At 35.8% G+C, this 24,175-nt stretch overlaps 1 protein-coding gene across 8 annotated transcripts in view; it reads left to right on the top strand.

Moving 5' to 3' along the window:
• The window catches only part of slc4a4a (solute carrier family 4 member 4a), an 86,554-nt gene that overhangs the window by 57,804 nt on the left and 4,575 nt on the right, over nucleotides 1–24,175 (top strand). For 5 of the 8 annotated variants that reach the window (XM_073840700.1, XM_073840704.1, XM_073840705.1 and 2 more), the window contains 12 exons: nucleotides 205–379; nucleotides 1,608–1,741; nucleotides 2,159–2,430; nucleotides 12,913–12,983; nucleotides 14,151–14,336; nucleotides 14,571–14,684; nucleotides 17,746–17,907; nucleotides 19,531–19,709; nucleotides 21,648–21,720; nucleotides 21,813–21,881; nucleotides 22,975–23,148; nucleotides 23,497–23,661. In XM_073840700.1, the coding sequence (XP_073696801.1) occupies nucleotides 205–379; nucleotides 1,608–1,741; nucleotides 2,159–2,430; nucleotides 12,913–12,983; nucleotides 14,151–14,336; nucleotides 14,571–14,684; nucleotides 17,746–17,907; nucleotides 19,531–19,709; nucleotides 21,648–21,720; nucleotides 21,813–21,881; nucleotides 22,975–23,148; nucleotides 23,497–23,661 (1,774 nt within the window). Of the gene's footprint in view, nucleotides 1–204; nucleotides 380–1,607; nucleotides 1,742–2,158; nucleotides 2,431–12,912; nucleotides 12,984–14,150; nucleotides 14,337–14,570; nucleotides 14,685–17,745; nucleotides 17,908–19,530; nucleotides 19,710–21,647; nucleotides 21,721–21,812; nucleotides 21,882–22,974; nucleotides 23,149–23,496; nucleotides 23,662–24,020; nucleotides 24,115–24,175 lie in introns of all 8 variants that reach the window. The other 3 variants (XM_073840703.1, XM_073840706.1, XM_073840707.1) reach the window with 1 other exon arrangement.

Raw genomic sequence — 24,175 nt, 5'->3', positions numbered from 1 at the left:
CAGTCCAGCCCATGGTATTTTCTTTTATAAACCGACCGGCCCCCCATTAAAGAAAAGAAAATGATGTGGCCCTCTCAGAAAAAAGTTTGTACAGAGTGAAAATATATTTTGTAAACAGAGGAAGGCAGATTAAGATAAGGTGTAGAAATGTAATGAAACTGAATGAAAATCACTATAACAATTATGTCATGTTTTGTTCTTTAGGTTTTGTGGAGGCCTTATTCTTGATGTCAAAAGAAAAGTCCCCTTTTTCTTTAGCGATTTCTATGATGCACTACACATCCAGTCTTTGTCTGCCATTCTTTTCATCTACCTGGGAACAGTAACCAATGCCATCACGTTTGGAGGATTGCTGGGCGACGCCACAGAGAACATGCAGGTAAAGATACAGCTGCAAATCATGAGAAACTTCATGAGTTTACAAAACCCTTCTAAATAAGAATCAGTCCAACCTTGCCAGGGATTACAGTGTAATTCAGTCTCAGCCAATCTTTAACTGACACGCACTGGGAGCAGCTTCTTCTCTGCCCTCTAGTTCAAAGGTCAAGCTAGTAAGTTAAATTCTCACAGTTCATATATTTAGCTGTCTTCAAGATGAATGCTGAGGTCTGCTGCACATGTCGTTGGCTAGTTAATGTTTTAGCTCAGGAAAACCCTTCAGTGTTTGTCAGCTAGCAAAGGAGAGGGACTTCTATTAGGATTTATTTATTTATACATTTATATGTAACATTAAATGAGGGAATTAATTAAGATTCCCTGAGTAGTAAAGGGTTATCTCCTTATTGATTCCATTCACGTCAAATGGGATGTCAGAACCATTTTAGCCACCAACTGTTGTTTGTTATTTTACTCAACAAAAAGTCTAAACCCTTAATAAAGGTGTACCAGGTGGCATAACAAGATATTTGATGAAGGTCAAAAGACAGATGAAGCGGTAAATAGTATACCACAAGCACAGACATTCCCATCCAGACAGGATTAGATTTCTCAGAGGGTGCCTGAGTTAGTTTTTACTAAGATTGTGTGAGAAAAACACACACGTGATTAAACTGTAACATGAAGTCACATGTCTCACAGGTCTCATAAGCACTACCTCAAATGGAACTAGTTTTCCAAACAACAGAGAGGAGGCCTGTGATTTCATGTATTGATTTGGACAAGGCTAGTAAATAATGAGGGTATTGTCTGGATATGGGCATTATGGAAGGCAGTGTGCAACACTAAATTAAATTTATGGTGTAATAAAATCAATTTATTGAATTTAAGTAGATAAGTGTGCTTGATATGAATAATAAATCCATTGAAATAATTGGCATTATGTACATAATTGGATATGTACAGGAATTAATTCATTAACATTACATTCAGAGCCATTTCTGAGAAATTATATTATATTATGTATATTATATTTGCTTTGTAATTTTTACTGCGGTTGTGTGTGAGAAAGCACAGATTTTTACTAGTCAAATCACTAGTCCTAGTCCTATATGAACAGGGCTTTAAACACACTTTAACATGCTTTCTTTCCAGAGAATGTGATTGTAACTGACCCTCAGTTGGGTTTTTCCTCAACTCTTTGACTCTTCTTCATTGTGTGTTGTGTGAAGGGTGTGCTGGAGAGCTTTCTGGGTACAGCGGTGACTGGAGCCGTCTTCTGTCTCCTGGCTGGGCAGCCTCTGACCATCCTGAGCAGTACAGGGCCAGTGCTGGTGTTTGAAAGGCTGCTCTTCAACTTCAGCAGGTGCTTCATCTTTTTTTTTTTTAGAAAGTGTATCACAAACCAACTACTGCATATACTCACCATCTAGCAGTTAACTAAAACTCAGATTCTATTAAGCAACACAGCTGTTTTCAACATTGATAATAAGAAATGTTTGAGCACCAAATCAACATATTAGACTGATGTCAGAAGGATTATGTGACATTGAAGATCTCACAATTATTCACAGAAATAAGTTATATTTTGAAAATATATTCTAATAGAAATAGGATTTTTCACAATATTACTTCATTTTTGATCAAATAAAAAGACTTGCTGAAAATTGAGGCTTTCTCAAATACAAAGAATAACTTGACACCCCCAAACCTATCAGTGGTAGTGTAATTTTGATTGCTGGATGATTTGAAGTGACTTGAATTCATTTTCTGATCTCCGCAGGGAAAATGGCTTTGACTACTTAGAGTTCCGTCTTTGGATCGGCTTGTGGTCGGCTTTCTTCTGTCTAGTCCTGGTGGCCACTGACGCCAGTTTCCTGGTGCAGTATTTCACCCGATTTACAGAGGAGGGCTTCTCCTCACTCATCAGCTTCATCTTCATCTATGACGCCTTCAAGAAGATGCTGAAGTTGGCCCATTATTACCCGATCAACTCCGACTATAAAATCGATTACATCACGCAGTATGACTGCATGTGTATGGCGCCCACTGATGGTAAGACCTGGTACATCTCTTTCTCTGAAGTTTTAATGTTTAGATGCTAATTAAGCCTACTAAACCTTCATCTATTGCAAGTTTGGAAACTTTCCCACATCTTAAATTACAAATTGCCTTCCTAAGTCTTCGACTTGTCTGTACCAGATGCAAGAAGCGATGAGTGCTGACCAAACAGGAAAAAAAAAGATTACTGATGCATACAGATCTGGCCATTTAAAATGCGCGCGGGAAGTAAAGTGGTCTCGCGTGGTGCCGGTGTATTCCAAAGGAACACGGAAAATACATTGACATAGGAAAGACATGATCAGTAGGGGGCAGTCATGTAAAGCACAGAACTAAAGCGGCAGCAAACATCGCTCTAAGATAAATGTGTAGCCTGTTTGTACGGTGACCTGGAGAGGACATCTTCTTCGGACATTATTCGTTTATATTCGTCATTTCGATCTCTTTTAACATTCAGAATCTAAATGATAAATGCTGAAATGCCATTAAAGCTTTGATTAAGCTGTATGGCTGGGATTTTTTACTGGAATGCAGTTATTAGGTTGAATATAACATATACATACATACATACATACATTATATATATGTGTGTGTGTGTGTGTGTGTGTGTGTGTGTATGGTAATGTATGGTAATGTATGGTAATGTCGAGGTAATGACATCCTAATGTTTAATGCATAAACAAACCTGCCTGACTATAACCCAGGATTATCAGAGATAGGTTTATTCATATTTTTTTTTATTTTGAGTCAAGAAATGATTATATTATTTGTTATAGAAATTAATGCAATATTATTATATTAACAATAGGCAATGCTGTATATGCGAATGCTGTCTGTGCGCGATGGAGACAGCATTCAAAAGCTTATCCTGAAAAAATATTACATAAAGTACTCCAAATTAAATAACCCTGCAAGGAACATTTTATGCATCCTAAAGTCTTATCCATTAATTGATCCTCTTTTTTTCTGTAATAAATTTATTATTCGTTTATATTCATTATTTCCCCCTTAATTTCGATCTTTTAACATTCTGAATCTAAATGATAAATGCTGACATGCCATTAAAGCTTTGATTATGCTATATGGCTGGGATTTTTACTGGAATGCAGTGTATAGGTTGAATTTAACATATACATATATACAGTATATATATATATATATATATATATATATATATATATATATATATATATATATATATATATTGTGAATATATATATATATTCATTTTTTTAGTCTAATTATAACCTATATAGTGTTTCATTGTCGAGTGAATCATTCACGTTCCATTTGTAAATCGTATGGTCACAAACGGCATTAATACAATCATAAAGTCAAAACTTTATTGGCATAATTGTCGTTTACAATATTTGCTAAATATATGGCAAATAGCATATACAGTAAGTTATTTAGGTTAAGCCATTCACAATAAAGAAAAAAGTAGAGTTCTCTATCTCTAATTCACTCATTATTATTTATTATTATTATTATTATTATTATTACTATTATTATTAGGTTATTATTATTTAAATAACTGGTTAGGGGTATTTATTTTTAACGCCTGACAATTATGCCAATAAAGTTTTGACTTTTTGATTGTATTTATCCCCGTGTGTGACGATAAATGAGCATGTTTTCATTTACAAATGAAACTACGTGAATGATTCCTTCCTCAGTAAAACAGTTTAGAATTTATATAGTCTAGTCTATTAATTAGACGAAACAAAATAAAATATTTTCAATTCAACCTTTAAACTACATTCCAGGAAAAATCATTCATATAGCATATGTCAAACATTTACAGAATCATTTACATGAACGTTAAGTAAAGGGAGCCAAATTAAGGGGGGGAAACGAATATAAACGAAAATAAAAATATATACAAAAATAACAGGCTAATAAAAATAATATTAGTAATAGTAATAATAATGATAATTATAATAATATTAATACAAACACAGAAAAAAGACTTTCAGTTACTAGAAGGAATGTAGGCCTATTTTATGTGAAGATTAAATTATTTCCAAATGAAACTACGTGAATAATTCATTCTTCAATGATTTGTCTATTAACTGCAATTTGCAATTGTGTTAAGTGCACTTTTGGGAAACGCACGTGAAACAATAAAGAACGTTCGCAAAATGACTCGTAGAAAACGCTCTTAAGCGCTAAGATTAATCGTTATCGGGAAATGCAGCCCAGAATGTTATGTACAAAAATCAAAATGAAGGTGAAAATAACGAATATAAACGAATAATACGGAAAAAAGAGGATAAGTTAAAGGACAAGACTGTGTGGGATGCATGAAATGTTTCTTGTAGGGCTATTTAATTTGAAGTACATGTAATATTTATTCATGATACACTTGTGAATGCAGTCTAAATCGTGCACAGACAGCATTGGCATATACAGCATCGCCAATATATTTTTTTAATATTGTATTAATTTCTATAACAATTAATATAATAATTTCTTAACTCAACATAAAATATTAATAAACCTTTCTCTGATAATCCTGGGTTACTATGGTCACGTAGGTTTGTTTATGCATTAAACTCGTGTTTATGCCACTGCTGTAAGTTTCTCGAACTAGAATTTATTTATGGCATCAATTAAATCAGACTTTGTAGTTGGTTTTGCTACTTTTCGAATATAATCTATCAGAGCATTCCACACCATTGCAATGGGATTCATGTCGTGGGATTCGGCGGGAGTTTTAACCCAGTTTATACCCTGTTCAATGAGTCTGCCTGCAGCAGTGTGCTTCGGGTCATTGTCCTGGTAAAAACGGTGATGTGCTCCGATGTTTTCCCTAATGTATGGGGCAGCAGTTTCTGTTACAATAGCATTTTCAAAGAAAGACCGGTCCACCCCCATTCGGCTATTCATAAACATTTCGCTCCTTATATTGCTGCTGATGGCCTCATTAACTACTACTTTTAAGATAACTGAAAAATAACTGAGTGATCTTTAAACTTTTGTGTTGAAATTGACACGGCTCACGGCTAGTGTTTGCATATTTCTTTCTATTGTGCAACCAGGGGTGCGTTTCCCAAAAGCATCGTTAGCCAACTATGGTCGCAAGTTCCGTCGTTACCAACATAGTTAAACGATTGGGTGTTTCCCAACACAGTTCAAACAAACATTCGCAAACAGCGTCACAAACTTACATGGTTGGAACTACAGCTCTTGACCTGTGGTTAGAAGCATTGTTGCTTCTTAGTAACACAAATCTGGGCTTACTAAATTATGTTCTTGGTCACAGTTTGCAAGCTAACAAGCAGTACAATCTATATCATCAATTTTATCTAAAAATAAATGCGTTTTACTCTATGTATTTTTGTGCGTCCTTTATAAGCGTTGTTTATGAATAGTGAATAGTGCACATGTGCACAAATGCCTGAGGGAACCCGGAGTATGACGTAAGAGAGAACGTGCAATGAATCCAACATCAAATAAAGCGAAATGACAGGGAACAAAAATATTTGAAATATTTGCATTTTGGAGAGACCCTAATCAGTTAAATAGCAGAAGTTATTACTCGGTGACGCCATTAACAACCGCCCTAAGTTGTTGAACTAATGTGGTTCAAACAACGGAGATGCGACCGTGTTCGGGAAACACTCTGAGTTCGTTTCCACAACGATGCATCGTACTATGGAGGTTAACCAGCGAGTTATGTCGTTGTACGGGAAACGCACCCAGATTAGTGTTATATACTGTGCTGATAGTTCTGATAATTTTTTTTTTTTAATCGGACAATTCAACTTACTACCTTATTAACTCTAAATTCAAAGTAGCTGGATCTGCCATCCCAGTGGAGGATGCGTCTGTCCCTCACTTTCAACTTTCTCAACTCCCGTTTACTCCACCGGCATCTAACAGCATTTCCACACCAGTGATACTAAATATTCTTGCAAACTGTCTAAATTGTCTAATTGTCGGGAACTGCCAAAAATTGATGTGGAAGGCTTAGCACCTGACACCCCCCATGATTCATGTCACCTTGGCCTCGGTGTAGCTTTTATATGTAAATGATTACTGGAGAGGAGCTATACAAATGCAAACCAGGGGAAGGGGGTTGCTCTGATCTAGAGTTGTCTTACCTGTTTCTTTGTCTCACACCGTGTCTCAACACATAACACCGCGACATGCAATAAAATTATATTTTTCATTTTAAACAGTTTTTTAAACAGATATCATTTAATCCTGATATCTTAGTCCTTAGCACTTGTGATAGGCCTACTTTTGTATTCGTTGTCAGTCATATAATAAAATCTTTATTGTTTTGAAAAATTAGCCTTCTGTTTATTTGTCTACATTATTTTCAACATTAGGATATAGGCTAATACTAGGGTAGGCTATATTACTTACATAGACATAAGGCCAAATGTAAATGGTTTCCTTTCCTTTAATTTTTTTTTTTTTTTTTTTTTAAACTGCATGGGCAGCGCGCCACCATAATGTAAAGCACAAAAAACGCAAAAAGAAATCTAGAGAAAATTGTACTACTAATAATAATACATAAAATAAATTAACACTCCAAACTACAGTTTATATTTCTCCTCTTACACAAATCAATCAAATAAAGTTTATCTTAAATTGTATAAATGGTATGAAAAAGACGAGTTACCTCTCAAACATGCAAATCTTCATTTGCTGTTGGTTTAAAATGTTGTAATTTATAATGTATTTTGTAATTTTGTAGGCTACTTGTTATTTTTTTTTCTCTTTCGTTTTGTTAATTTATTATTCATTTAGAAAAATATATTTCACATATGGGCATATTTATTTCTTTTATATACAGCCTAGGTTTTTCTCTGCGCATAAGCTCTACGCATGACGTTCTGATGTTTATGCTGCTTTTTGCTTGTGTGAAATTAATCCCTGAAAACGAATTTAGCTGTTTTTAATGTGTCACAGCCACCAATCAGTTCTAATTTAAATGTATTTAAACAATCTTGTCGGTTATAACGACGTCGGTTGTCGGTTGGGGAAAATGCAATCTAATAAAAGTTCATGAGGAAAAAAGAAAAGAAAACAATAATGAAATTGCTCCTGCTTATGAATAACATTTTATTTGATGTTGAAGTATCTGAATAGTCTATAGGCTGTAACAAAGTGCTTTTCTAGTCCCACTCCCATGAGGTTTTCTTCCACTTCCGCCCGCTCCCGCTATATATATATATATATATATATATATATATACACACCCTTAGAATATATAGCCTATATATATATACCCACTTAGAATAATTTTCTTCCCGACCCGACCGCTAAATTCACGCTAAATTTAATTCTCATTTCCAGAATCTCACATTTAACCATTTGGAAACAATGTCGAGTATAAAACTTTTTTCGCAGTACATCCATTATATTTCCATTTTCCACTTTGAAGACGTATTATAGCCCTGCATTTTAGCCCGTCAAAGATCAAATGCGGCCTAAAATTATATTTTAGACATTCAGTGGTGATTTAAAAAAAAAATGCAGCGCTGGGGGTAACACGAGACCAGGCTACCATGACTTTCAAGAGCGGCTCGGACGCTCCTGTCAGCAGCATTGAGCGCACGTTCAGCACAGCTTGGAAGGGTTCCGTGTTTAAAGCATAGCTACCACAAAACACTGGCAAAAGTAAATACCATGACTGTCTAATAGTAAGGAGATATTTCAATTATTTATTTAGAAACTACTGTTTTCTGAGTCAGTGATGATGCAGTTAACAGTCCTCATATCCTCGTTGGACACGCGCCTTTAGAGAGAAATGCATCTCTACTGACTAGCTACATAATAAAAACAGTTTTTGTTTTCTATTTGTTTTTTTCGTTGAGTAGTAATTTAAGTCTTTCTATATATTTATTTATCATGTCTGACAAAAAATAACGGTTAAATATTTTCCACTGAAAAAAATGTAACTGATCGAGCTTGAGCCTTCATGTCCTAAAAATGTGTTTTGCACTCTCGTGTAAACGATTGGATATGCACCTAATAGCGCATATTTATATCTATTATTATTTATATATTTTATTTTACATCAATGGATTTTATTTTAGCCAATTCGTGATTTGAGAAGGCAAATTGAAACACAGAGTAGGTCAACTCACTGTCTGCCGCTTGGTCTTTATGAAACAAAAAGCTTACGTTTAACGAACAAAAATGCTCCAATTTATTTATTTTTTTTCTAAATTAACTTAATAAAAAGGAAACGAAATTATAAATACTTTGCCGTTACATACAGAATGAATTACCGATTATGGCGACAGATATTGAAACAACAGACATAACAAATACTGTTCAAATAGCCCTCTTTGTGCAGGGTTTGGCCACAGAATGTTGTTCCTTGCGCCACCTGGTGGATATTATATGAAGCGCAACAACGTTTTAAAAAAATCAGAAAAAGCCCCTGCAGGCCGACGCGTGGCCTCGCGTGCCGAATTGCAGGCTGCCGCGTGAAAATAGACGCATTTTTAATGGCCAGATCTGTATGTAACATTATTTTGCTCAGTGAAGCAGATATGATGTAGCACAAAGTGACTTTTTTCCTCTTGGTTGGGATAGAAAATGTGCTACTTTGAGCTCAAGTGCAGTTACTATACTTTCATTCCTTTTTTTGGCTATCTGGTAGTTTGAAATAATTTTTTTTGTTTTGTTTAGTGTTTTTCATGAGTCCCTTGTTTGTCTTGAACAGTTAAACTGCCCGCTGTTCTTCAGAAAAATCCTTCAGGTCCCACAAATTCTTTGGTTTTTCAGCATTTTTGTGTATTTGAACCCTTTCCAACAATGACTGTATGATTTTAAGATCCATCTTTTCACTGAGGACAATGGAGGGACTCATGTGCAACTATTACAGAAGGATCAAATGCTCACTGATGCTTTAGAAGGAAAAATTATGCAGTAAGAGCCAGGGGTGTAAACTTTTGAATGGAATGAGGATGTGTACATTTTTCTTATTTTGTCTGATTATCATATATTTTTTTCATTTGGTTCTGCCCTACAGAAGCTACAGAAGATATTTACATGTTCCCCAGAAGATAAAATAAGTTAAATTTACCTTGATCTTCAAATTAATGCTCTTAATGCACAGTTTTTCCTTCTGAAGTGTCAGTGAGCATTTGAATCTTCTGTAATGGTTGCATATAAGTCCCTCAGTTGTCCTCAGTGTAAAAAGATGGATCTCAAAATCCTACAGTCATCGTTGTAAGGGTCAAATACACAAACATGCTGAAAAACCAAAGAATTTGTGGGACCTGAAAGACTTTTCTGAAAAACAGCAGGCAGTTTAACTATTCAGGACAAAAAAGGGACTCATGAACAACTCACTAAACACACACAAAAAAAAAAAAAACACACAGCTGTGTATCATTCAGGTAACAACGCAATATTAAGAATCAAGTGTTTGCAGATTCTGCAAGGTGTATGTAAACTTTTGACTTCAACTGTACATCTGGCAAATATGACCAGCATAAAATTTGATTATCCTATTTTGTTGTACTATTTCTGCTCTTCAAATCATAGTTCAGACCCATATGATTGTTTTTGTGATTATATCCAAAACTACAGTGCCTGTAGCAATGAGAAGTACGTGAAGATTCAGTTCAGTTGTCATTTTGACTTGATATAATTATAGTGATGCCATAGCTATTCATTTATTTGCATCCTAATTTTCAACAGGATACTGTAGTGGCTTGCAGCTGCAGAAATGATAAAGGATGTCTGATATAAAGTGCAAGTCAAGGCACATATCTTCAATTTTGACTGGTTTTCTATAGATTTTCTTTAATTCAGAGTCTCAAAGAAAAAGTATCAAGAGTATCTAAAGTATCAAACCAGCAATTTACGAGTGTTATGTCTCAGATTAATCGAGTTTCAAGACTCAAATCAATAGTTTACAAGCCAAGTCATAAGTCTCAAGTTACTTTTTGAGTCTAAGCCAAGTCCTAAATATCAAGACAGTTGTATACATGTCTAAGTCAAGTCTCAAGTCATTTGTTTCAATAATGCAGTCACATTCACTGTTGTCTAACACATTTTTACAGCTGAGTTTATTTGAATTGTAATCCGTGCAATCAGGAATTTTATCAAGGCAAAAGATTTTACAATGCAGATTTCACAATGGGATCAAGTTGCTGATGTGATTTTGACACAGAGACCAACAGAAATCGGTTTAGTTTGAAAGTGACTTCTTTGTGAGCTGTGTTACATTGACTTTCATTCATAAGTGTGTCAATGTGTTCCAAAGTGTGGTGAGCTCTGCCCTGCAAATTCATTAAGCAAAGACGTGTGACCAACAGAACACTGATACGTCACGTTGTGACATTTTAGCTAAATTAAAAGAATGGAAACTTTAAATCTGCAGATAAATAAGAAGCGTGTGACATCAGTCAAGTAAATTTATTAGTGACTTAAGTGTAACTTGAGTTTCCATTTCTGACACTATAAACAAAAGACAGCGAGAACAGGAATGGATACAGTCTGCCTTTTCATCAGGTTTTATATTGGTGTGAAAGAATGTGTTAGTCAATTATCACACTGCTAAACCATCTCCACGAGGCTGTTTGATATTCACACTACTGAAAAATTACAAAACTTTGTTTTTGAAGTTTGAAAGTAATAATTAAATCTCTTCGTAACTGTGTAATGTTTTGTGGCAAAGTTAGTTACAACTTTGACATTCACTTGTGCTTTACAGATGATAGATCTGTTTATTGTGCCAGTGGTAGTGTGTGTGTGGTGGCCTCAGTAGGAATGAAGGAGCAATCTAGGGGGCGGATGTGGACGTGATGTGGTTTGGGGTTAATCTCCTCCATGCGTGTGGTGAATTAAGACCGTACGAAGAGGGAATAGCGGGTGGGGCTTTCATCCACTCACGCTGCTTTCCTCTAAACCGCTGTCTGCTCCTCTTCGCCCTCCCTTGACTTCTCTCCAATCCAATACTGCAGAGGGAAACAACAGCTGTGTGGAAATTAGTTCCAGTTAGGGGAACCCAGCAGAGAGACTCTTTAAAGATTAATGCTGTGGAGTGGTGAACATTTTACAGCGGTCATTGTGGGCTGGTTGGCACGAATGTCGTGCTCGACTCACCCACAACCGTGATAAAATGTTTGCACTTGTGGGAGCATCTGCTTGTGAAATCTGTCATGTTTTTGGAGAGTTTAAAAGATTTAGGAGTCTTGAGTCAAGTGTGTTAAATCATACAAATGAAAAATATTATTAATGTTACTGTTAAATTTTACAGATAAAATGGTAAAATAGGTCCCAAAAATGGGAAGCAAAAACCTTTCTATTTTGCATTTTTCTCTTTTATTTTTATTTCCGTCATTTCTTTAATTTACATTATAAAGTTTCAGAATTGCTCAAAATCCTAAATATGGGTCGACTGTGATGTGTTCTTCCTACTGATTATTACAGATTCAACACTGAATACTGATATGGCTGATATTTTGAACCGATATATATGACTGGTGTAAAAATTACACTAACAAGGGACAGACTGATAAGGGCTCTGACGAAAACTTTCTTTAAATACTTGTAAATTATTTTATCAGCAAATTGGTTTTGAAAATTACTGATAGCAATAACCATAAAAATGCTTAATATCAGCGCTGATAATTGGCCAGGCCGATGTAAAAATTAAAATTAATGTTAAAATTAAGAAAAACAAGGGCTTTGACAAAAACTTGCTTTAAATGCTAAATTATTTTATTGGAAAATAGGTTTTAAAAATGACCGATACTGATAACTATAAAAATTCTTAATATCGGCATTGATAATCGTCCAGGCCGATGGAAAAATAGAAATTAATGTGAAAATTAATAATAACAAGGGCTCTGACAAAAACTTTAAAAAAAAAATTATTTTATCAGCAAATCGGTTTTAAAAATGACCGATATCGATAACCATAAAAATGCTCAATATCAGCATTGATAATCGGCCAGGCAGAATATAAAAATTAAAATGTATGTCAAAATTCAGAATAACAAGTGCTCTGACAAAAACTTTCTTTAAATACTTTTAAATTATTTATCAGCAAATTGGTTTTGAAAATTACCGATTGCGATAACCATAAAAATGTTAAATATCAGTGCCGATAATCGGCCAGGCCAATTTAAAAATAAAAAATAATGTCAAAATTAAGAACAACAAGGGCTCAGACAAACACTTTTTTTAAATGCTTTCAAATAATTTTATCGGCAAATAGGTTTTGAACATGACCGATACCGATAACTATAAAAATGCTTAATATCGGCATTGATAATCGGCCAGGTGGATGTAAAAATATAAATTAATGTCAAAATTAAGAATAACAAGTGCTCTGATGAAAACTTTCTTTTCGTTTGACCCCTACTTCTAAACATTTATTTCTAGGTTTAAAAAAAGGTTTTTTTTTTTAGTAGTGGATTTAGATGTTTGAGTCCCAGTGTATGTTTTGGTTCTTTCTGAAGGCCATTTCAGACCTTTGACCTTTGTGTTTTTCAGCCAATTCCTCAGATGTGTTCACTGATCCACTTGATTCAACGTTTGTCTGGACTGTAAATTACAGCGATACAGTAAGTGCTTCAAAACATCACTGAAATATGTTTGTAGGCTGTAATACGCTACATGAAAAACATGCTCCTCATTACTAGGAGAAGCAGCACAAATAAAAAAAAAACTATATAAATCAGCTAAAATTATAAAACATATCTATATCCTCTGACTGGAAAAAGCTAAAAAATTGAAGTCTGTGTCCATTATACATTGCATGATTATCTGTGAAATCTGTCAACTGCTCAAAATCTGCTGACTGGACCTGACTTTCGGCAACTGCTCCAGACTAAAAATGGTGCAAAAATCTGGACAAAATTGCACAGAGTATTTTAGCTCTAAGACTTGTTAGATTCATTGATGTCACCAAATTGAACTTACGCAACACATTAGAGAAACTTCCTTGTCCTGGTTCCATGTTCAGAAAATACATGGTGCTTTTTAATCCTTAAATTGTTTGGTCCTCTTCTAAAGACAAACTGAGCTCCCAGCTGCGAATAATAGAGAAAGATCTCTCAATGCTCTCATTCAGATTAAGTCCTCAGTTTTGAGATCAATGAAACATAATGCCCAAATCCTTGCCAACATCTTTGTGACTGAATGAGCCATAGCTCATGTTTCGCACCTTTTGTGCAAACTTGAACAGTAACAGAGTCAATGTAAAACTTCAGAGAGGTTAAGACAACAAAGCATCTGCCTTTGAAAAGAAACTGGAGAGTGTTTAATGTTCTGCTGCTGTCTTTGTTCATAACACAAGTGTCACTCAACTTCAAATGAATGTCTTGGGTTTAAGTTAGGTTTGTGTGTTGATAATGCTGATAATCATCACAGGAAAACAATTGCTTCTCATCACTCAATTATTATAAACATGATTACATAAATGCACTTGCAAAGAAAGTCATTGAAATCAAGGGTTAGTTCAACCAAAAGTGAAAATTCTGTCATTAATTACTCACCCTCATGTCGTTCCAAACCTGTAAGACCTTTGTTCATCTTCGGAACACAATTTAAGATATTTTGATGAAATCCGAGATGACAGTATTTTCATTTTTGGTTGAACTATCCCCTTTAGAATGGTTTACGTGGGGAGTTACATGGTGAACAAACAACTTTGATCTTGTTCTAAAAGTTTGATCCAGACCCCTCTAAATTTGATGTTCTAATTACGTGTCTTTGTGTCATTTGTGCAGCGCTTGAATGCCAGCTGGTCCTCACTGTCAAAGAAAGAATGCTTGCAATACGGAGGGGAGTTAGTGGGCAAAGCCTGCAACTTTGTGCCCGACATCACCCTCATGTCCTTCATCCTTTTCTTTGGCACCTACACCACATCAATGTGTCTGAAGAAATTCAAGACTAGCCCATTCTTTCCTACTACTGTAAGTAGCCACCTGTAGTGTGTGATGGATTTGTCAGTCTGTGGCTCTAATGATACTGCATGTGTAGAGGCAATCAATAGTTAGCCAAACCTGTCTCCAATCCATATACTGTGGGCAGGTGGACAACAATTGTTTTGTCAATCCAGTCCCTGATCCTAATCAATACTGTAGTTGCTAAGGCAAAAAGTACTACTTATACTAAAAAACATATTTTTCCTGATTTTTCCATCTTAGGTGAGGAAGCTCATAAGTGACTTTGCCATTATCCTGGCCATCTTGATCTTCTGTGGTGTCGATGCTCTGGTTGGGGTAGATACGCCAAAGCTCATAGTGCCAACTGAATTTAAGGTAAATTTTTTATCCATATAGTCTGTCTGTTTCTGTAAAATTATGTTTCTTCTGAGATTCACTTCTGATATTGCTCCAGCACAGACCTACAGTACCATTTAAAAGGATAGTTCACCCAAAAATTAAAATTCTGTCATTAATTACTCACACTCATGTCGATCAAAACCTGTATGTCCAAATGTAAGACCTTTGTTCATCTTTATTGAAATCCAAGAGCTTTCTGACCCTGCATAGACTACGTGCAACTACTACGTTTAAGGCCCAGAAAGATAGTAAGGACATTGTTAAAATAGTCCATGTGAAATCAGTGGTTCAACTGTAATTGAACAAAAAGAAAAAAAATAACGTCTTTATTGAACAAGTTCTTTTCTTCTGTGTCAGTCTTTGGCGCCTTAATGACAGTACTGTGATGCATGCATTCCTCTGCTTGCAAACAAGATGCAGTGCATCTGGGTTCTATGCAGTGTTGTTTTTGACAACCATCTTAGATTTAGTCTTAGTCTTAGTCTTTTGGACTAAAATGGTTATTAGTTTTAGTCAAATTTTAGTCACTTCTATATGTGATAGCTTTAGTCCAATTTTAGTCGACGAAAAGTCAAGAAGGTTTTAGTCTAGTTTTAGTCGACGAAAAGTCAAGAAGGTTTTAGTCTAGTTTTAGTCGACGAAAAGTCAAAAAGGTTTTAGTCTAGTTTTAGTCAAAAAAAGGGGAAAAAGTAGTCTTTTAACAAATTAATGTAGGTCAGTAAGTATTTTGCTGTTGGGTAGTGTCACTTATAAGTTGTGAAAATAGCAGATCTATAGTTCAACACAATGTGAGCTTCCGGATCGACTATTTTCACCAATAATTACAATAATGAAGGAATGTTTTAGAACATAAAAGACAAACAAGGATGGAATGCTCAAACGGCTTGCCATACTAGTATGGCAAAGAGCATTTAATGCTAAAACGGCTTGCCATAGCGGCAGGTACTTTTTTCGGTTTTAATTGGCATGCACAATAAGCAGAAATGTCATGCATTTTAAACATCTGACGGACCACCCACTAACATTTTCGTCTATTCTCGTCTCGTCAACGAAAACTCACACACGTCTCGTCATGTTTTAGTCATCAACGAGCCATTTTTATCTCGTCATCGTCTCGTTTTCGTCATGGAAAAAAGTGGCGTCAACGAAATGATTTCGTCATCGTCATCGTTGACGAAAACAACACTGGTTCTATGTCAGAATGCCAGCTCCTGCGTCAACAGCACCACACACATTTGTTGTGGTACTCTTGTGGATGTGCATCAAAGATTGACACGGAAGAGAAGAAATAATGTTGTTGTTGTTTTTGTTTTCTTTGCATACAGAAAGTATTCTCATAGCTTCATAAACTAAAGGATAACTGATCCCAGTTAACAAAAAAGAGTCCCCTAAATGGCCCTAAATGTGAACGTCCCCCAGACATCAGCATGTAGGCTTCTCTTGACGTCAAGTGTAAAGAAGTTCACAGCCATTTGGGATGTTTAGGGGACTTTCGCCTCTGAATATCATTTTATTTTAATTTCAAAGATAAAAGACACGTTGTATATAATACATTTATTTTAATTGAACAATTGTGTAGTTGTGGTGCTCTTTCCATGTGTATGGTTGTCAGCTGTGTGGTTAGTCTGATGGCAATTCTTCCCGTTGTCTTCTAACCTAAAACAACTAAATGAACACATTCAGTAGTGTTATGATTTTATACTGTATGTCTAGGACAGTTTGTCCAGAACAACAAAACTAAGATGTTTTTTTGCATTTCATTATCACAGTTAAATCGAGGTAATTTGTTTTAAGGACTAACCACATACCCTTTAAAATCCAATATGGGTTTATATTTGAGTTACATTTTTCATGTCTGAGTTGCAATGTGTCTGGTCTGATGATAAAAGCCCACACATGGGTGACTGGATTTTTCCATTTTTGATATGGAAATGGCAGATGAGGGACGAAATAGGGATGCTTACAAACTGGCTCAGACAAATGTCCTCCAAATCAAATCCGGGCAAAAAAAGTGGACCAAATCTGGGCATCCTCAAAACGTCCACCAGTGAATGTTACAAAGCAGACATACTGCAGACCTAAATGAATGTTCGCAACATTCGGGGGATGTCCCCGGTTTGCTGGGATGTTACTTTGACTATTTTAACGACGTCCTTACTACTTTTCTGGGCTTGAACGTGGTAGTTGCTGTCTGTGCAGATTCAGAAAGCTGTCAACTTTCATAAAAAATATCTAAATTTGTGTTCCAAAGATGAACAAAGGTCTTACAGGTTTGGAACGACACAAGGGTGAGTAATTAATGACAGAATTAATGACAAGTACAGTGAGTTTAGGGGCTTAAGACTTGTGTTTTCGAAAGAAGTCTCCTGTGCTTAGCAAGGCTGCATTTATGTGGTCAAAAATACAGTAAAATTAAATATTATTTAATTGTTGTGAAATATTATTACAATTTGAAATAGCTGTTCTTTTCATATATTTTGATATGTAATTTATTCCTGTGATGGCAAAGCTGAATTTTCAGCAGTCTTCAGAAATCATTCTAATGCTGATTTGCTACTCAAGAAACATTCTGTCTTACTTTATTGACATAATGACTTATCTTTACATAATAATTTAAATTATGAGTTTTTCTGTGGTTATCTAGAAAAAAACAAGCAGAATATATTCATTTACAAAAAGTTTTATTCACTGTGTAAACAGAATAATGTGACAAATGGTCTAACAAAGAGATTAACTTTGTGCATTAGATGTTATTTATTTGTAATGATAACAATGTTTTTTGGCACGGTGAACACTGCATGCGTCGGTACATGGGGTGTTTCTACTCTGGTGGCCAGAGGGTCTGCTTAATAGAAATAGATTTTGTCCAGAAAAACAAATATGAGAGTGTACTTTGGCTGGCATGCAGATTCACAGTATGAGTCAATGCCAATCCACTCAGGATGTTACCATTAGTTTCCTGTACGCATTTGCCAAGTGCTCTGACTGCAGTGCAAACTTCTGTGATCCTCAAACTGCACTTTCCTCTTGTCCTCAGCCAACAAGCCCAAACCGTGGCTGGTTTGTGCCACCGTTCGGAGGGAACCCCTGGTGGGTGTATCTGGCAGCAGCTCTGCCTGCCCTGCTGGTCACCATCCTGCTTTTCATGGATCAGCAGATCACCGCTGTCATTGTCAATCGCAAGGAACACAAGCTTAAGGTAGGCCTGCCGTGAGTCTGCTGTGTGATTCTCTCCTGAGCCAGATGGTTTATCACGCTCACTTTGAGCCATGCAGGACCACAGGAAACACTCACAGTGCCGTAGGCAACTATATCGGGATATTTATAGGAAGTCTCTTAGAAATAGAGCTTTTTACTCCTGCGTCTGGAGGATGTGAATCAGCACTTAGAGTCAAAAATAACATTATTTAAACAGATGGTTTGAAGCAAACCAAAGGGGATAAAAGCTGCACATCGATAATGCAGGAATTGATATTTGTTAAATTCTTGATATTGAATTTTAAAAAAAGGAAAAGCATTTTAATTTTGCAATATGCTGAGATTGTATAATGATAGCTAGGCTTTGTTGATACTTAAAAATTATGGTTATATATACGGAAATTGTTGAAAAATATATCTCAATCATTTTTAATTCAAACTCATTGCTTTACCAAGGAGTTTCTCCCCAGCGTCTCACTTTTGGTCCAGATTCTGAGTGGAACAAAGAGGAATTGTAAATCAGACAAAAGCAAACCATTTATTCTCTTTGGCCTGAAATGTGAGACTGGCCTCAAAACATTGTGTCCTCTCACTATAATGCCTCCCCGTGGAAGAACTCCTATTGTCATCTCTGTGAGAATTACACTGCCCTGGTGACATATTGTACTGTACTTTTGTGTGATGCAGAGTTGTTTTATTTGTTAGAATAAAGCACTCAAGAAACCTGATAGATTATTTAAAGGAACAGTTCACCAAAAAATATAATTTGTCATTGAAGTTTGGCCTTCATGTCAGGCCAAACAAATAAGGAATTCACTTTTCCTCTCTCTCCTGCCATAAAAAGTGACCAGCTCTCTCAAGACTGGTAGGATATCACTATAAAATTAACTATCATAACTATCTATAGCTTAAAATTTAACGGTATAATAACTTTTATGGGTTTAAAGGGATAATTCACCTAAAAATTATCTCATGAATTACTCACCCTCAAGCCATCCCAGGCGTATAAGACTTTCTTCCTTCAGACTAATACGATCAAAGATATGTTCAAAAATGTCCTGGTTCTTCCGAGCTTTATAATAGTGTATGGGGGCTGAGATTTTGAATTTGAAGCCCAGAAAAGTGCATAAATCAATCATAAAAAGTACTCCACACAGCTCTGAGGGTTAATAAAGGGCTTCTGAAGCAAATCGTTGCGTTTGTGTAAGAAAAATACTCATATTTAAAACTTTATAAACAGTACGTTCACAAGAGAGTGGCTTTCCAGCAGGTGATATAGGATGTAGCCATAGCATAAGAGAACATGTTAATCTTATGAGAACCAACTTTTGTTTACAGCAAAGTCTTGGCTTATATTGAAATTCTTAGACATTTTTCTTTACAAATCCTTGTTTTGTACTTTTAATTCATTACTAGTGTTTTGTTTTGCTCTCATCTCTGTGCTTCAGCCAATGTTCAATTATAACAGCAAAAATAACGTAATGCAGGTTTAAAAAAATATATAAAAATCATTACTGGATGAAGTGTTCCTGTAAAATGTTACAGACCACTATTATCAGGCATAAAATGTTTTTAAATCTTCTAATAGCATTTTGTAAACAAACTCTTTCTCTGTCTTGATCAGAAAGGTGCAGGCTATCATCTGGATCTCTTCTGGGTAGCTGTGCTATTAGCATTGTGCTCTTTCATGGGTCTGCCCTGGTATGTAGCTGCTACAGTTATTTCCATCGCCCACATTGACAGCTTGAAGATGGAGACCGAGACATCCGCTCCTGGCGAACAGCCCAAATTTTTGGGCGTCAGGTATGTTCTAAAGCATATAACAGATGAGATGGTTTTTGGTGATTCCTGTACATAAAACTGAAGTGTCTGACTACGCCAGCAGAGCTTTTGCCTCACTCGCTGATTACAGATTTGGGCTCAGTGGGACGCCTGTTAAAAGGCTGCATGTTGGACTGAACTCCAGGGGGCTTTATTGATTCAGCTGTAAGCTGAACAAACGTAAACAGGCCTGGTTCTGCTGAAAACACTGTCAGGATTTAGATTATATTTTTAATGCTTCTCTGGTTTGGTTAACCAGTCCAATGTGATTTAATTCCCCAAAGTTTTTCAGATATTAATGATAATAATGATATTATAATTAGAATGGTTAAAGATTGCTGGTTCAAATCTATAAACTATCACCTTTATGCCCTGATCAAGGAACTGCACTCCATGTTATTCCAGGGGGACTGTCATTCTATAAAAAGCATCTGCCAGCCGACTTCTTCCTGTAATTAAAACAATGATACACTACATGTCTGTTGGTCTAAGAAGATTGTATAGCTATGTGCTTTATTTCTGTATGCACCTGTTAGTCATGGGTGCAGCTGAAATAGCCAAAACTGCCAATTAGAAGGGGTGTCCATATACACTAATGTTCAACAATTTAGATAATTTTTTTTAATACATTTATTCAGCAAGTACACATGGGATTGATTAAAAGTGACTTTTTATTATATACAGTATTATTATATATATAAATATATATAAATAAATGATTTTTTAATAAATGTTGTTCTTTTGTAGCCTGGAAAAATCCAGTAAGATTAAGGGTCTGGGATCGAGCAATGAAAACTGCCTAACTCGAGGGGCGGCGCCAAGCATGCATTTGAAACTCTAACTGCACGCAATTGGATAACGCCACGACCAATCACAACAATACACGCTTAGCTACCAGCAGAGCTAAATGATGTTTCATTAACAAAGTTCGGGAGAAGCGCGTCAATCAGTCAAGTCAATCAGCGCCATAGGTTTAAATACAGCTGACTCACCTCAATTCACTCGATGGTTTATCAGTAAACCTCCACCACCCCATCTCATCACTCCGAGTTCTCGCTACTCCTATTGGGGGGTAACGTACTCTGGGTTCGGGCCACTCCCGAGCTTGGAGCCCTTCACTGGACAGCACGCCAAACATGCACTACTATTCTCCGGCTAATTATATGTAAGCGTGAACTCGTGAACTGATAGATTAAACTCTTGCCGTATCCAGTCGGCAAAACAGCAAAAACGTCCTTCTTGCAAAGGAACGATTCGAGTTTTCGGTTTTCTGTTCCTCTTTTATATGAAAAGCCAAGTCTAACTCGTTCATTGTAGCGGCCAAAGCCGTTTCAAACAACTTGTTGTTCATCTGTAGCGACAGCGATCTTTCAAAGTTTACTATATGATTCGGACGTCGCAGTGCTGTCATCATCACCTTAGCTCGCCTCTGGCCCGCCTACATCAGATACACCGATTTGATTGGTTCCCACAATTGCTTACGTATTGCAGTAACCTGCATCATTGCTCGATGCCAGAGTGTCTTGCAGAGACAATTCAAATTGTGCTCTCGCGAGACCTCTGGATTTCCAGGGTAGTTCTTTTGATCTTTTGATAAAAAGTATCACATAAGTGTTTCTTGAGAAGCTAATCAGCAGATTAGAAGGGTCATGTGACACTGAAGACTGGAATAATGGCTTCTGAAGATTTACATCACAGAAAAAAATACATTTTAAAATATATGAAAATACATTTTAATTTTTTATAATATTACAGTTTTTACTGTATATTTGATCAAATCAATGCAGCCTTAGTGAGCATTAGAGACTTCTTTCCGAAACTTTCCAAAAAATCTTACCAACCCCAACATTTTGAACTTAGTGTTCTTAGTTGAGATAGAATCAACTAATGCATTTTTTTTGGTAATTGTCTCTTCTTTAGGGAACAGAGAGTCACTGGTGTCTTTGTCTTCATCCTCACCGGTCTGTCTGTCTTTATGTCTCCTATCCTCAAGGTAACAGTACAATCCATCCAGTAGCGTCAAACACATTGCTGCATGTGTTTGATTTTCTTTGTCTGTTCTGACTGATTAAATATTTCTCGTAGTTCATACCCATGCCAGTGTTGTATGGAGTCTTCCTCTACATGGGTGTGGCTTCACTCAATGGAGTTCAGGTGAGTTACCTACACAGTTCTGTGCCATTCAAAACTGAATTAAAAATGGTTTTTAAGTTAAATTTCTGGGATGTATATATGTGACCCTGGACCACAAAACCAGTCTTAAGTCGCTGGGGTATATTTGTAGCAATAGCCAAAAATACATTGTATGGGTCAAAATTTTTGATTTTTTTTTATGCCAAAAATCATTAAGAAATTAAGTAAAGTTCATGTTCCATGAAGATTTGTTGTAAAATTCCTACTTTAAACATATCAAAATGTAATTTTTGATTTGTAATATGCATTTCTAAGAACCTAATTTGGACAACTTTAAAGGTGATTTTCTCAGTCTTTTTGTTTTTTTTGCATCCTCAGATTTCTGATTTCAAATAGATGTATCTCAGCCAAATATTGTCCTATCCTAACAAACCATACATCAATAGAAAGCTTATTTATTGAGCTTTCATATGATGTATAAATCTCAGTTTTGTCAAATTTAACCTTATGAATGGTTTTGTGGTCCAGGGTCACATATGAGTAATCATATTGTATGTGAGCCTGAACCAAAAAAAAAAAAAAAAAAAACAGTCATAAGGGTACATTTTTTAAGATTCAGATTTATACATAATCTGAAAACTGAATAAAAACGCTTTCCATTAGGATAGGACAATATTTGGCCGAGATACAACTTTTTGAAGATCTGGAATCTGAGGGTGCAAAAAAATCGAAATATTGAGAAAAGTTTTCCAAATAAAGTTCTTATCAATGCATATTACTAATCAAAAATTAAGTTTCAATATATTCACGGTAGGAAATATACAAAATATCTTTATAGAACATGATCTTCATTTAATATCTTAATGATTTTTGGCATAAAAGAAAAATCTATCATTTTAACCCATACAATGTATTGTTGACTATCGCTGTAAATATACCCATGCTACTTACAACTGGTTTTGTGGATCAGGGTCACATATGGGGTATTCACAAAAAGATTAGATTATTTTAGTCTTTTTTATTTTAGTAATCACTATTTGATTTGTTTGACAGTGACTTAGCTAGAAAAAGCTAAGCTTATTTATTTATTTTAATATTGCTCTTTGGTTCTTAGTTTATGGACCGGCTCAAGCTGCTCCTCATGCCTGCCAAACACCAGCCGGACCTGATCTATTTGCGGCATGTGCCGTTGAGGAAGGTCCATCTCTTTACTTTCGTCCAGGTGCTTTGCCTAGCTCTCCTCTGGATCCTCAAGTCCACTGTGGCTGCCATCGTCTTTCCTGTTATGGTTAGTCACCTCTTTCACCTGTTCTTGATTTAATACTGGAAGCGGCTACAACTGCAAAACTGAGCGCTTCAAGGCTCAATATTACACTAAAGGGTCAAAAAGTTGGAATACTTATGATTTGTTTATGTTTTTGAAAGAAGTTTCTTTTGCTCACCGCAACTCCATAAGAGACTTTTCCCAAAAGCATTAAGAAATTCAATGTCATGTCAATGTCAAATGTCATGTTTGTCAGTCAGCAGTAATATTAACAGAAACTCGAGTGCCCTATTTCTGCAACATACATCTGTTTCGTCATCTGTAGTATATGCAATAACTGAAAGAGCACCATTTGCTATTCTCATTGGTCAGATCTTGGCTCTGGTTGCGGTGAGGAAAGCGCTGGACTATGTCTTCTCCCAGCATGACCTCAGTTTCCTGGATGATGTCATACCCGAGAAGGACAAGAAAAAGAAGGAAGATGAGAAAAAAAAGAAAAAGAAGAAACAAGGGAGCATAGACAGTGACATGGAAGACGTAAGTGTCCGGAAAAATGTTTTTATATTAGTATTAGTTCACTTAGTTGATACAGTATACATTATGTTCTGATAAATTATAATTGATTAAAAGATTTTAAATTTTTTATTTGTTCATTTTTATTCTTATTTTCCCCCCTCAAACATCACCAATAAGATATAAAGATTAGGGGAACAATACAAGGCACCTAAGTCACACTCTTGGGTGTCATGATTGTTAGACAGCTGTGTATATTCTGTAATGTTTTTTTGTTTGTTTAGTAATACTATGAAAGTTTGGGTGGTCATGAAGAAGTGTGAACTACTCTGGTGTGTAGGTTCAGCTCCTAAAGCACTTTTTGAACATTTCTCCCTGTGCAGTCTGACTATCCTTACAATGAGAATGTCCCCAGCATTAAAATCCCAATGGACATGATGGAACAGGAGCCTTTTTTAGGAGATAAGGCCTCTGACAGTGAGTAGACTAGACCTGGGGCCTCACCTCAATTTGTACCTCTTGAATGATTCAGCATGAG

This window comes from Garra rufa, chromosome 5 (assembly GCF_049309525.1).
Source record: "Garra rufa chromosome 5, GarRuf1.0, whole genome shotgun sequence".
NCBI lineage: Eukaryota > Metazoa > Chordata > Actinopteri > Cypriniformes > Cyprinidae > Garra > Garra rufa.
This window is presented reverse-complemented; position numbering and strand designations above follow the sequence as displayed.